General features: G+C 34.2%; 1 protein-coding gene and 1 pseudogene across 16 annotated transcripts in view; one reads left to right on the top strand and one right to left on the bottom strand.

Annotated features, from left to right (window-relative positions):
- Positions 1-15,760, bottom strand: part of SLC4A10 (solute carrier family 4 member 10) — a 255,985-nt gene that overhangs the window by 36,504 nt on the left and 203,721 nt on the right. For all 16 annotated transcript variants that reach the window (XM_074337110.1, XM_074337115.1, XM_074337114.1 and 13 more), the window contains 2 exons: positions 6,810-6,915; positions 1,224-1,385 (listed from right to left, as the gene is read on the bottom strand). In XM_074337110.1, coding sequence (XP_074193211.1) covers positions 1,224-1,385; positions 6,810-6,915 — 268 coding nt within the window. The remainder of the gene's footprint in view (positions 1-1,223; positions 1,386-6,809; positions 6,916-15,760) is intronic.
- LOC109445244 (ribulose-phosphate 3-epimerase) lies at positions 13,838-14,325 on the top strand (annotated as a pseudogene).

The following is a 15,760-nucleotide window of genomic DNA, read 5'->3' as shown; positions in this document are numbered from 1 at the left end:
CTGTCTTCTTATAAGAAAAGATGAAATAGTGCCATTTGCGACAACATGGATGGATCTTGAGATTATTATGCTAAGCAAAATAAGTCAGTCAGAAAAAGTCAAGAACCATATGACTTCACTGATATGTGGGATATAAAACTGAAAGCAACAACGGAACAAGAAAACAAATAAACAGAAACGCATAGACACAGACAATAGTTCAGTGGTTATCAGAGGGTAAGAGGGGTGGGGGTGGTAGAAGAAGATAAAGGGGGTCAAATATATGGTGATGGAAGGAGAACTGACTCTGGGTGGTGAACACACAATGTGATATATAGATGATGTAATACAGAATTGTACACTTGAAACCTATATAATTTTACTAACCATTGTCACCCAATAAATTAAAAAAAAAAAAAAAGATCTGGCTTCTTTATTAGGATGCCTTTATGGAGCACACATAAAAATGCAGGAGCTTATTCTTTCAAGTTATAAAAAATAATTTAACCAAATTAAAATCTCAGGGGAAGGAAATGAATCTTCCACCTTAATGAAGGAGAAGGTGACAAAAACAGAAGTTTTCTGTGGAAGAAACAGTTCTTGAAACATTTTCTCAGGGTGGGATTTTGATTATAATCTTTAGCTCATCCTTAAAAAGCTCATTTTCTTGTTTTTTATTGGCTGAGTCAGACATTATAGGTGTTACTTTGCAGTGTTAAATATTGAACTAAGCTGTTTCTCTGTTTACTTCCCTTTCCAAATATGCAGATGCAAACGTGGTGGGTTAGGGGGAGGGACTGACACTTTAAAAATGAAAAAGAGAATAGTGTTCCAATGAGTTTTGCAGGGGCTTTCCCAATTAGAGAATGTAACAGTGGCTCCAACGAGGTATCTGTCAGGCTGGAATAGTTCCCACTGTTCACTGGGCAAGAAAGTGACAATCAGTAATGCAGTATGTGCTTTCGATCTCCAAAATCATAAGTGGGAGTTTGTCTTTGGGATTTGAGGTTAAGTAGAAAAGCCTACGGGGAAGAGGAATTCTAGCACCTGTATCAAAAATGTTTTTTCTTCATCTCCCGCCGTCAAATAACTCCACTCCTAACCTGGTAGCTCACTCCCACGAAAGCCTTTTAGTGGCTCCTTTTATCACAGCAATTGCTTTCTTTTGTCCTGAAACAGGAATGCATTCATAACATGCTTTATGCAAGTTTACATTTTGATTGAGAAAACTGTAGTCTAAGTACCTTGGTGGGAAAATAGCGGCTGGTCTTGAACTGCTTCAGGGTGGCTGACATAGTGACTGTGGAAAAGAACAGGATCACGGACCAAAACAGAACATCTGGAACATAGGGGTGATCGTGGCCGCAGGCTGGCCCAACGTACTCTCCATGTAATGATTTGCATTCCTGCCAGAGGAGGTAAAACAAATGAAACTATTAAGAAAAAAAATGGACATATTTCTTTCAGAAATCTAACATCTGAAGATGGACTGCCATCGAGGTGCCTGAAGCTTTTCATCAATGGCTCTTACAATGATTTAAGGACAGCACAGTAAACGGTGCAAAGTCTATCTGGGTAGGTGAGGAAGTAAGCGGCAATGAAAATTAAGATTACGTAAAATTTGGACATGAACCACTTTTTAAGTTTTTGCCGTCTTCGAATTAAATTTAAGTCTATGAAACAAATCAATTTACCAATCAATGTGCATTTAACCTAATATCAACTAAGTTCCTAACACCAGATTTATTGAAAATATGTCATACTTGATAGTGAGTGGTTACTAGGGTCAGACACTATGCCAAATCATTTAAACACATCATCTTAATTAGTTTTCATATCAAACCTGTAAGACAGGTAGATGTTATTATTTCTATTTCATATCTGAGGAAACTGAGACATAGAAGTTAAGTAATTTGCTGTGGCCTCACTGCTGCTGGTGGCAGAAGAGCTGTGATACAAATATGGTGCCCATGATGGAAATACGATTGCATATTAAAGAAGAACAAATATTCTGTAAAATTATCTAGTCCAAAAGTTACCCAAAAGGATGAGAAAGGCAACAAGAAAACTATGATATATTATTACTGTAATGAAATTGTGAGTCAAAGATGGGGTTCGAACTTAGGTTACAGAACAAAAGAGAAAAAGTTACTACATGAACAAGGCAAAGCTCATAGTTACTATGACTTCTCCGCGGTCTTTTTTTTTTCCTGGTATATATTTTTATAAGCCCCTGAAGAATCATTTCTAATTACTGCCTTAGCCATGAGGTGGCAGCAAAGTCAAAAAAATTTTCTTTCTCCAAGAAAAACTGCATTTTACACATTAATATTTTGAAATTGAAAATGTCATTTAAAATCATTTTGGTTTCTTTTGTTTTAAAGATTAGATTACTAAAGTATTTATCTTTTTTAACAAAGAAAAGAATGGTTTAAAATGAACCAGTGATCTCATCAATCCTTAAGATATTCTGGATCTGAACAGCAATTGAATTGTGCTATGGTACAGAGAGATCTTAAAAATATATATATGGACTGATGGATTGACCACCAACACAGAGTCCACCCAATGAACAACGCCTCAGGCCCTGGAGTCCTTGTACAGCAGAAAATAAATACTTTCAAAAGATTCTAGAATAAACCACAGATAGCTACACTGTTATCCAAAAATAAACAACCAACCAGTACAACCACTTGAGGCAGGTAGGATTCTTAAGAAATATTGTTATTACCTTATAATTATCTAAAAGAGTTCTATCCCCTTTTCTCATCTAACTGCTATAACTTCCCTGCTAACTAAGGTTGAATTTCAGTTATCCATGTTAAGCTAATACAGAGCACAATAACTTGGCTAATCGAAAATTCAAAGAAAAATTCCAGGCCTTAATTATAGTTTTAATGTTTTTCCTCAGAACCCTGTAAAAATAAGTAGTAAAAACGAATGCTTGCCCCTTCTCTTGCCCCTGTTCAGAGACGCTAGTAGAGCAATTACTAAGCAAAGTCATGGGGAAGCAGCGGCTAAATGCAAAGAGAAGCTGGAGGCTCCATTGTAAACGCATTATCTATGGATTTGTGGTTATCTTCAGTCTTTTGTACACATATGAAAGTCTTCTAAATGTTTCTTAGACTTGGCTGGGTCTTGTTCTCAATTCTTAAGAACATGGATGCCATTTGCCATTTAAAGGACCATTTAATTGCCTTACAATCTAAAATAAATTGCCAATAGCTTGCCGAAGTACTTGAATTCAAAGCAAATTTGAAAAGGATATTTATTTTTAATTCCTAACATTAAAAAATGTTAATTAAAAAAATTACAATCTACTAAATTCTACATTTGCTTTCTGGTTTATACTAACTGTACCCCTAACACACACACACACACACACACACACACACACACACACACACCACACACATACACCAAGTCCTAAGATTTAGAAGTGAAAACTAAATCTAAATTCTGTTGTTTTATTTTGAGTTTGACATATGGTTTCACTTACAAAATGAAAAATAATGCATTGATAAACTCATTTCTGCTAATTATTCTTTAAACACATTCTAAGTATCAATAACTATAAGTTAGTAAAAATTAAGTTTGATAAAATAAGAAATTAAAGATGGCATTAGTGACCTGACCCTTATGTATATACTAGCTAAATATGTAATCCTGGCACTGACACAATTTTTAACCAATTACTAGTTAAATGCTTGTGAAAATGGTAACCTTTGCCTAAGAATTCCTTTTCATGGATGATTTTGAGATACTGCTAAAAATACATATAAAAATAGAAACCTAAGCAGTCTAGCCTGCCATAAAAGACGTGCATTAAGCACTATTCACAATAGCCAAGATATGGAAATAACTTCAGTATCTGTGGATGGATGAATGGATGAAGAAAACGTGGTATAAGTATACAAAGGAATGTTATTCACCCTTAAAAAAGAAGGAAATGCTGTCATTTACTACAACATGACTGAACCTGGAAGACATTATGCTAAGTGATATAAACCAGACACAGAAAGACAAACACGGCATGATCTCATTTATATGTGGAATCAAAAAAACGTCAAACTCATAGAAGCAGAGAGTCAAATGGTGGTTACCAGGTTGGGGGAAGAAGGAGAAATGGGGAAAAATTGATCAAAGGGTCCAAAGTTTCAGTCATGCAGAATAACTAAGTTCTGAAGATCTAATGCACAGCATAGAGACTATACTTTAATAATACATTTTTATATAGATGAAATTTGCTAAAATAGTAGGTTTTCATAAAAAAAAATAAATACATAAGGCAATTACGTGACGGATTGATATGTTAAATTAACTTGATTATGGTAATCATTTCACAATGCATACATATATCAAAATACTATGTTGTATACTTTAAATATGTATAATTATTGTCAATTATACCTCAATAACGTTGAAAGACAAAATACACAAAAGCAAAAGACTTGTGTTAAATAAAAAATTTGTGATATGGGACTATTTTTCCCAAATAATCATTAATTATTTATGGAATACTTACTATGCACATAGATTTTAGGAAAATCAAAGAAAGCTAATTCATGAGGTATGTAAATATTCAATTTTAAAAATCTGTCTAATGAATAATATATAAAATAAATGTTACATTACTATTTTTACAAAGTAGTTATAGTAGCCATTAGCACAGTTTTATTAGTAAAATGCTTTTCGTGATACTTGTGATTATGCTAAAAAAAAAACAGCATAACAATTAAAAGAGAAAAATTGTTAATGATCTTCATTGATTTAAAAAGTACAAGACTTTTTTCATTATGTAGCATGCTCTTTGGTGATGAAGGCTATTTCTGGTCAAGATTAGCAATTATCCATTGCAAAAACTGCTATTAACTAATAAAAAATAACATGAAAATTTCTGCCAGAATGTTAACACCTAGTACAGAACTTAAAAAAAACAAACAAAAAAATAACCCCACAGTGCTAGATGTGCTTTGATTGCAAAATACTTTTCACTGTACTCTGCTTGACCCTACAACTTCTAATATCTAAAATTAACTCATGGCTAGCTATCCATATCAACCATTCTGTGAGTCTTTTAGAAGGTTATTATTCAGGATTTGCTACTATATAGAATGAATATTGTTATTTTGCATTAAATTACACAGAGAATATAAAACACATAGAGTAAATTGTCATGCTAAATAATTTAGAGATGGGATTATTTGGGTTTCTGCCTTGAAAGGAACACCAAATAAGGAACACAAGCAAGGGACTCTAGGCATAGGTAATATACTTATAGATTACAAAAGGAAAATATGAATAGAAGATACACTGCTGGATGGATCAATCATGTTATGGTTATCAGTGGTTATCCACTGAAAAGATAACCATGCAACGTTATTTTTTCTAGGAGAAAAAATAGACAGAACAGAATAAATGTTGACTATAACAGAAGAAAACAACAAGAGTAAGTGAAGATTTATTTTAGAGAAAATGACTAGGGTAAGAATAAAGGTAGTAAAACATAGGTCAACAAACCGTAAGTAATTTGGTCTGATTCTAAAGAAAACATTTAATGGGAAAAATAGAGAAAATAAGCAATAGGTCAAGTGCTCTTACAAAAATCATGTTTATATTTGAAAGTTGCTAAGAGAGTAAACCTTAAAAGTTGGCATTGCAAGAAAAATAAATTCTGTAACTATGTATGGTGACAGATGTTAAGTAGACTTATTGTGGTCATAACTTTGCAATATATACAAATATATATGTTGTACACCTGAAACTAATATAACGTTGTATGTCAATTATGCCTCAATTAAAAAAAAAAGAATCATATTTAGAGTTTTATAATATTTGTACAACAAAAACAAAGATTTCTTGCTCCACTAACTGGCTCACTTACTAAAATAATGTTCCATAAAATAAATTAGAATTCATATAGTTTTATGTTGATAGTTATAATAGGATGTGAGATAATACAAGTAGGTAAAGTGGAAGAAGCTTTGGGTTGTAACGTTTGTAACTGAGGAGATTAAAAAAGATACTAGGACGACTCAGATTTTTAAATGTTTATTAAAAGCAGAACATTTTGAATTTTTCCAATTATGAGATTTTACTAAACAGAAGTAAAGGATGTAAACACAGATGGAAAAAGACGTGCACAAACATCATAATAAATTAAGAAGAATGGAGAAATACAGCTATGAGAGGAAAAAAAGAAATCAAAGCAAAAAGAAAAAAAAAACACTTTAAACGGTATAGGATTTTTAACCTTGATCAGTGAAAAATATGTTGCCATCCTGTTTCCTGAGTAGGAGATGAGAAAATGGAAGTAAAAAAGCCCTTCCTCAGGGAGGTGCCAGAATTTTGTTAAGAAAAGTGACTTTTGTTCTTCCCAAAGACTTCAATATTTACACTAAAATACTGACAAACATCCCCTCTCTCTCAGCATATTCTGAACAGCTGGAGAAGTGCTGCAGAGTAAAGTAAAAGCAGTCTGGTTTCTTTACACAGAAAGCCAACTTAGTTCTGCCATATGGTTTCATTTAGGTCAACACCACTCTTATTTAATGTGCTTTCAGTTAACCTAGTCATGTTGTGCTGTATATGTATGCTTTTAGAGCAATTCAGGCCTACTAACTATTAGAAAAGCAATAATGAAAGAAAACCTCAGCTTACTGAATACCTGAAACAAATGAAATTAAAATTAAGACAAAACTATCGCTTTTATAATAGCATGCATTCAAAATATTTTACCTTAGTGGAGATAATTCACTCACAATGTCAACAAAAGCCCCAAAACAGTAATAAGATTCAAGATATGACTTGATGTTCAATGTTTCACTTACTGATACAGTTAGGTTCTCCCAAATTATGTCAGAGGCAGAAATATTAGATTCCCTCCATTCCTTCAGTGTGTCGTTGCTGGGATTATGCGGTTCCACACAGTTACACCTGAAAAGGTAAAATAGTGTAGTTTGTGAAATAAGTATTTCTTTGTCACTGTACCAAAAACAAATGTGGAATGAGTCCTTCCTCCCTAGTCACGACCTTCCTCCATCTAAGAGACAAGAGGTTAGGTAATCCTAAACTATTCCAGGACAGACTATTTCCAGAAAGCAGGATAGATGTATTCCCAGGGCACTACACTACTCTACAGTGTTTCCTGGAAAGAGGTCATTCCCTCTCCGTCCCAGTCAGAGGAAATATTTTAAAATGCATGTTAGAACACAGCGTTTCAGTGACCTTTCAAACGAGGGTGCCTTCTAGAACTTCGATGACCATTTGCCCTTAAATTATACGCGAAAGTCAAGCAAAAAAAAAAAAGATAAACATCAGATCGATTATTATAATTTACTTATTTTTATTAATATTGCAAAACCATATCACTTAAAGCTGGAGTTAATTCATATTCTAAAGATCCTTAATAACTTTGCTATGTAATTCAAAATTAAAGCTAGGTTGAAGCAAGAACCCTAGGTATCTCAGGATATACTATGCTTTGCTCTGAGTGATAGTCCTATTAAAAATCAAACACTCAATACACAAAACTTTTTGAGTACCTATTACATATAAGGAACCATAATGAATGCTGGGTAGGGGTAGCAGCAGAGAGAATAAGAAAGAGTTGGGCAGTGATATTATTATGTAATAAAAAATAGTTTCTGATCTCGTGTTCTTTATAACTTTATTAATCAATGAGAAGAAGACACAAGCAAAGATGTGCGATAAATTAACAGCTTTAGAAGTTAACTTCAATTTACAAATGATTTGCTTCTAAAATTCACTCTGGGTGGTGAACACACAATGTGATTTATAGATGATGTAATACAGAATTGTACACCTGAAACTTATATAACTTTACTAACCATTGTCAATCCAATAAACTTTAAATTAAAAAAAAATCACTCATAATACTTCTATTTGTCCTTCAAAAAGCATTTTCTTATAGAAACATTTTATAAATGGTGGTTGGGCACCCAGATTGATCCACGTACACTACCTAACATGAATGTTAGTTGGACTGCTGTTGTAGTGACATTAATAGAACTGTCGGACTTAATTACCATTTCTAACATTCTCTTTATAGGCCAACATCTTACAGTTTCTACTCGGTAAATCCTTCTGCCTAAGCAACAGTCACTCTTTTATCTTCTACATCAGGAACTTAATCCATTTTTCTTTACTACTACTCATTCATTCTTCAACGAGTTATTAAGTGTCTACTATTATTAAGTGTCAAGAAACTCTACTTGACATTGGCAACATGGACAGGCATGGTTCCTGCTGTCACCAAGGGAGGTTAGAGGATTCCAGAGCTGGGCCTCTAAGAGGGCAGAGGGTTCCAGTGAGAAAGTTGGTGGCAAGGATTTTAAGGGAGTGGGATATGGAAGCATTAGCTACTGGGTAGCTGCAGTGGCGGCAGAGGTAGGAGCTATAGCAAAATGGAAACAAAAGCACCTGAGATGCAATAATAGGTATTTATTCATGTAAGTTTTTCAAAGCTACAGGTTCCTAAGTTCAGATTGGTTGTACATAGTCAGAACACAAGCTTTTGAGTCAGAAATCTCTGTCCTATACTGACTGTGTGGCCATGAGCAACTTATTCAAGCACTCTGAATCTTGGTTTCCTCATATGTGAAATGGGGACTAAAACACTTATGCAGTAGAGCTATTGTGAAGAGTAAGTAATTTGATATATATCAAGTGTCTGGTGTACATTTAGGTAGTTTTGAAATTTTGGCTGCTATCAACATTATGATCATCACCAGTATTAATTTCTGGTTCATTTTTCAGTCTTTCACAAAACGCAATAAAACTGTTAACTTTCACCTTGATATAACACAAAAAGAACAAATGGCTTTCTCTAATATGCTGATGCTCTTTTCACTTTGCTTCCAATGCTGTAAAGAAACTTAAATTCTAACCAGCATTAGAACAGTTGTGCTACTATTGCTAAGAATCTATAGAAAAGAAAATTCCTGTTTAATTTTGGCTCTTGGTCATTAAATCACTAGGTAAATATATTATAGATAACATATGCATATAAACAGAATAATTTATTTTAAAAAGGTACAAATTATTAAAATGAAATAAAACTAAAACCAATACATCACTGAATATTGTCTAAAGTTAAGAATCACATCTGGCTTCTGGTTTAACAAGGAGAACTGAACTCATATATTTGTGTGTGTTTTTTCATTACCTAGAATTCATTAAGCAAAGAAATAATATAAAAAGAGACAACAAATGAAATATGAACCAATGAAATATGAACAGCAAGATGTTTGAAAAAGCAGAACAGAGGGATAATAGCAATAGTAGTACTTTTATATATAATCCTTAAAATTGTTAGCATTGTACATACGAAAATATTGAGGCAATAAGTAACTTGGCCAAGGTTATACAACTAGAAAAGTCAGAGCAGGAATTTGCACGTAGGCAGTCCACTCATAAACACTAATTAGAATAAACATCTTTTCCCAACTGCAGTACAGGAATGACTTGTCCTACCCAGTATAATCCTAAAGACGATGTGGACTCAAAGAAGGGCTCATACTCAACAAAGGAATAAAGTAAGAGGTGGAGCTGAAAACACAGGCACTAACTGGGAGTCTGAATATACTGTAGCTGACTTCAGAAATCCTCTATCCCAATACTACACACTACTTCAGAGAATGGCATCAGACTTTTCTCTCAGCAATACCATCAAGTTTATGAGGCATAATTATTTTAAACCTAGAATTCTATAGTCAAACCATCAAATGAAATATAACAGAGAGTTTTAAAAAGTTGAATTGTAGACTTCACAGTTTTTTCTTGCATGCATTATTAATTAGAAAGCAAATTAATGAATTAAAAGGAAGATATAGGATGAAGGAAAGAGTGATTCCTAAAAGATCATACACACAACCACACACACACACACAATGGTAGAAGTAATAAATGAATTCAGTAAAATTGCAGGATACAAAATCAACATACAAAAATCAGTTGAGTTTTGATACGCTAGCAATGAACAACCTGAAAAGGAAATTAAGAAAACAATCTTATTTACAATTGCATCAAAAAGAATAAAATACTTAGAAATAAACTTAACAAAGGAGGCAAAAGATATCTACCCTTATAATTACAAATCACTGCTGAAAGAAAAAAAGATACAAATAAATGGAAAGATATAAATGTGTTCATGTATTGGAAGACTTAATGTTGTAAAAATGCCATTACTACTCAAAGCAATCTACAGATTCAATGCAATTTCTATCAAAATCCCAATGGCATTTCTACAGAAAAACAAACAAACCTAAAATTCATATGAATCCACAAGGATCCTGAATAGACAAAACCATCTTAAGAAAGAAGAACAAAGTTGGAAGCCTTACACTTTCTGATCTCAAAACATATTACAAAGCTACAGTAATCAAAACATTTTAGTGTTGGCATAAATACTTGACTCTACAGTGAGTAATACACTATAATTATGTAAAGATTTAAAAAAATTTTTTTTTAATTTTTAGAATCAATCTTTAGACAAATTACTCAACACAACTATGGTTGTAGAATAATAAGTATGTTAACAACCACCACAATAAAATCAAGAGTGGGAAGAAAGAAGGCAGAAAAGAGTTGGAAGGAAATATGAGACTTATTCATCTCCTTTTACAAAGTATGAAGTAAAGAGAACTCCCTACAGATGATGGAATAAGAAATGGAAGTTTACATATGTCCATTGTGGTTATTTATTTATGGTTACAGAGGTTACAGGAATGATGGACTTTAGGATATGATATAATTATATTGGAAAGAGAGGTAGGTAGACTGAGAAGGAAAGTTGATGGGGGAGTAGAAAGTGAGCTAAATTCATATTTATAACAGCAAAAGTAAAATAGTCACATTTAACATTAGTAAATCAAGAAAAAGTAATATAAGCATATTACTTAGAGATAAGTAGTTACCACCAAAAATTAAAAAAAGAAAATCTTTCTTAATAGTGTTGCCTTTGAGTGAACTAGTGCTTTAATTATAATCTTTCTATACTATTTTCATTTTTAAGGCTGCGCACGAATTATTTTGATAACAATAAAATGTATTTGAAAAAATAATTGGTTCTCCTTATGGTTACTCTAAATTTATTTTCTTATTTCGGTATGTACAAATTACCACCCAGTCCCTCCTGGATATAGCTGTGTCTTGTTTTCTCTTTTAAAATTCAAAAAGGTGCAATCATGGGGAAACATTCCAATGCTTCCCTTAAACTTATCAGACCCTGCTCCATTAGAATGATATGCTCAAGATATTTGAATTATTTTTGGCAGTAAAAGGCAACTTATCGTGTCATCAACTAATTTTCAAGAAATTATCATTTTTGGCAATATCTGTCTCTAGCCGCTTTTAAAACAGGTTACTTCTCGATGTCATTTTCAATATAGTTCAAACTTTACTGCTTCTGTGACAAAGAAACATGCTAAACTTGCTTTTTGGTAATTAGTTTAGTGTATCCGTCCTGTCTAGATTTTGAGATAAACAATGCTTAAATAATCATTATCTTTTTTTTTGGCATCTTGAAAACTGGTTCAAGATTCTATTTGTAAGCATCACTAAAATACTGTCGGAGTCAGAATTTACTTGCAGCTGTAATTATTTTTCCACTTCAATTTATAAAACCTGCCTCCTTTCTATTTCCATGTAGACTAAGCATTGTAGAAATACTGAAAATATGAAGATTGTTTGAAATCATTTTACAAAATTGCTTGTGGATACTGAATGCATGATACTTTTGTGTTCCACGTATCAGACACTTTGCACACCACCTCAGTTCCTATCAGTCCCAGGTCTTCTGCACAAGTTTCAACTGGTCACTTCCAAGTGCAACCTCTTGGTGTCTGGCTTCAGGCTGCACCATGTACCCCTTGATTGCTGCCTTTACACTGTTGTCACCCTTAACTAATGAGGGGTAGAGGCTGATACATACATGTTTCTCCCTTAAATTCCCAGGGCAAACAGTTGTGAGTAGCATGTCATAAGCCTTCTTAAAGATCCCATCAAATCAAGCATTAGTCACCCGTATTTATGACCGACTAGATTCCATATTGGCCTCATCTCCTGGCCTGTATTACTGTATTAATCTGCTCAGGCTACCATAATAAAATACCACAGACTATGGCTTAAGCCATAGAAATTTATTTTCTCACAGATCTGGATGCTGCAAGTCCAAGAACAGGGCACCAATATGGTTGCATTCTGATAAAAGCTCTCTTTCTGGTTTGCAGATGGCCACCTATTTACTGTGCTCTCACGTGGCACCTCTCTCTCTCTCTCTCTCTCTCTCTCTCTCTCTCTCTCTCTCTCTCTCTCTCTCTCTCTCTTTGTGGGAGGCAGATCAGGTGAGTCCTGAAGTTCTAGAGCCAACACAGATGCCTGGTCTACATTATCACGTATATACGATCTGCTTGTCACTCCAAGACCTGATTTCTGAATCCCAGATTGGAATCCAATGATAAATTCTAATATGGATAACCTTTCCATACTTAATGAAGACACCCAGGCACTGGTCTAGGGACTAAAATTTAATAGTGGTGCTCCTAGTAGCATGTCTATAGTCAGAAATAAGATGACTACTTATTAAAAAAAAAAAAAAATAGAACCTAAAGGACCTGCATTGATCTTGGGTCCTCCTCCAAATGGAGGCTTAGAGATTATACTTATAGCAGCCTCCAAAATTATCAGTTGAGTCTCTAATATCCTGTCCTGAATCTCTTGCTCTAATTCCAGAATAGATGGAAAAGCATTAGGGGGAAAAGCAAGGCTCACAAGCCTTCAAATGTCTGCTATTCTTCTGCTTATACATATATGAACCTGCCAACCTCTGCCTGTAAGCCAGTTCACCAATAAGGGGAAGCATGTTCCCATGAGGGGGAAATTCCCCCAACTTCATCTTTCTGTTACTTTACCTCAGAAAAAGACCCAACATTATAGAAATTTGATGGGAAAACATTCTCATACTCTGAAAATTTGGTAAAAGTCAATTCATTGATGATAAAATGTAACTAAAATGCAAAACAGGGAAATATGCCAAATTTCTCATAAAGGTAACATCATCAGAGAAAACTAGTATTATAGGAGATGTATATATCAAATGGGTGTGTATGTATGCACATACATGTAAGTACATATAACAGAATTGTATTTGAAAGGAAGATGGGGACAAAAGCCTTTATTAGCCCTTTGATCCCATTGGCACCAGGGGTACCACATGAAAGGGATTGAAAGGGCCCATTAATGGAGATTGGAGGTTATATCATTTATATAATATTTTAGCAAATATTTTACCAAACAAACCAGCTCTTCCAAGTAATCTTTCCAACCCAATTAAAAAAAAAAAAAAAAGCAAATTGCTAGTTCTGACTTATTTGAATAATATGCAAGTAACCTTAAGACATAACTGATTCTAAAGTTCTTAAAAGCTATAACTTAGTCTATGTTAAAAGCTCTACCTAGGTCTATACTTTGGTTTACACTGGGGAAAATTAATCATTATTTCAAAAGAAAATTTAGTCAGTGCTTAAAGATTAAAGTACTAACACATTTTAAAAAAAATAGGACAAATCAGGATGATGCCTTCTTCATCTTTCTGGGGGACTAACGGGTAACTTGGCTTTTGGGAACCAGTACCATACCATCCAACTGTAAGTTTGGCCCATTCATCTTCAACAGCAACCTGACCGACCAATCTGGGGGAAAGTACCTCTGGATGCTGGCCCAGGGGCCAATTATCTATACCTGGACATAAGTATGAGTATTTTATTCGAAACATCACCTTCGGTCACCCTGTGGTAGAAAGTCTTCAAAAGTAGCTAGCCAGGATCTTATCTTTGACATGCACAGAATGGAGTCCAGGCTGGAACAGTGGGGAAAACCCATGGCTACAGTAGAAGCCAGTACATACACCTTTCATTTCAAGGATATTGAGAACCCAGGAGCTTTGATTAAAGACATTTGAGAGAACGGGATGAAAGCTGGACTTGCCATTAAACTAGGAACTACAGCTGAGTATTTGACACCATGGGCTAATCAGATAGATATGGCATGGCCTTGGTTATGCCAGTGGAACCTGGATTTGGAGGACAGACATTTATGGAAGATATGATGCCAAAGGTTCATTTGGTTGAGGACCCAGTTCCTGCCTTTAGACATAGAGGTTGATGGTGGACTCGGTCCTGACACTATCCATACTTGAGCAAAAACAGGGGCCAACATAATTGTGTTTGGTGGTGCTACAATAAGGAGTGAAGCCCCAGATCTGTGATCAACTGGTTAAAATATATTTGCTCAGAAGCTTCTCAGAACCATTCTCTTCATGGATGAACTCTCAAGGAGCTCATTGTTTCTGCTCATGAGATTTCTGTTTTACTGGAACACAAGAATGTTGACTACCACGTCATAATGAATGGCAGTGCTGCTTTTCTGAGCAATTACTCATTCCAATGACTCAAACCTATTGTTAAAATGTACTAAGAGGTTGGAAATTGAGATATATACCTACATTTTCAGTGATGGAATTGAAAGGTTAGTGTGGTGAAATGCCCTGTTTTTACTGGGAGACTTGATTTTTATAGAGTAAAATACAGTAGTATTAAGATTATAAACAGACATATATGTTAATAGCTAAGGCAGGCATATGAGCTATTACGAAAAAAATTTCTCTGCATTTCTGAGAAGAATTTTCTGTTGTTTCCTATCTATTTTCCAAAAACAAAGGAAGTCCTTATGTTTTCCATATTTCATGGTATTTGTGTATACGCTTGTTAATATGAGTAGAATGGAACTTAGGGAAAAAATCTAAGCTTGGATTTGGCTGGGATGGCATACCATACTCTCCTTTCATCTAGAAGATCTGTTTTCCCCTTTTTACTTTATACTCAACACATAAAAAGCATTTTAAAAATGCATGAAGCCCAGGGGTTTTCAGGTGGTCTGTTCTAAAATTTAAGCATTGATTTTATCATATTTTATCAGGGTGTTTTGTCAGTTTTGCTGAAGGGGCAGATTATTCTGAGATTTTCCCTTTTTTTATGCCACTTACCATTCTTAAGGATATTAAATAATGCTGTTGCCTTAGCTCTGAGTAGAAAGAAAAGTAAAGCATCTGTTTGGAAGTAATATTAATATGAATCTTGACTCTGTCCCTGTCGACTTGTTTGACCTTAGGAAATCACACAACCTCTGTGAGCTTTTATTAACACCATTTACATTGAATACAACAGTTGTGCAGTTCATGTTAAGGCTTAAAAGAGGTAATGTAACTTATGGAAAGCTTCCAGTACTATTCCTAGAATTTAGTAGATGCTCAATATAAAGTAGCTTATCATATATAAGTTGTTATATGGTTACAAATACTTTGATACAATCTAGAAATCATTAAATCTACAAATCACCCCTATGAGTAGTAGGATAGGTATTTTTATCCTCATTGAAAAATGAGAAACTAAAGCTTAGTAGCAGACTGGTACCACGGAAAGCATCAGGATTTCTGATGCTTTTATAAATGGAACCCAGCAGATGTAGGGCAGGCAAAGGAAGCTTCTTTTACTTAACATTGCCTTATTTCCAGTCTAACCTTATTCTGTAGCAGAATCAGATGGCTAAGAATATTCTGGAACTATGGATCGTGGCCCCAATGATATATATTTTATTATTCCAAGAAAGACAAGGTAGGTTAGGAGATGACAGTACAGAGTTAATCCATAAACTATTTATAACCATGTTCCAAATCATAGTTAGGAAACAAATATGCATCAAC

This window comes from Rhinolophus sinicus, linkage group LG01 (assembly GCF_036562045.2).
Source record: "Rhinolophus sinicus isolate RSC01 linkage group LG01, ASM3656204v1, whole genome shotgun sequence".
Classification (NCBI taxonomy): Eukaryota; Metazoa; Chordata; class Mammalia; order Chiroptera; family Rhinolophidae; genus Rhinolophus; species Rhinolophus sinicus.
The sequence above is the reverse complement of the archived record's forward strand: the minus strand, read 5'-3'. Positions and strand labels throughout refer to the sequence as shown.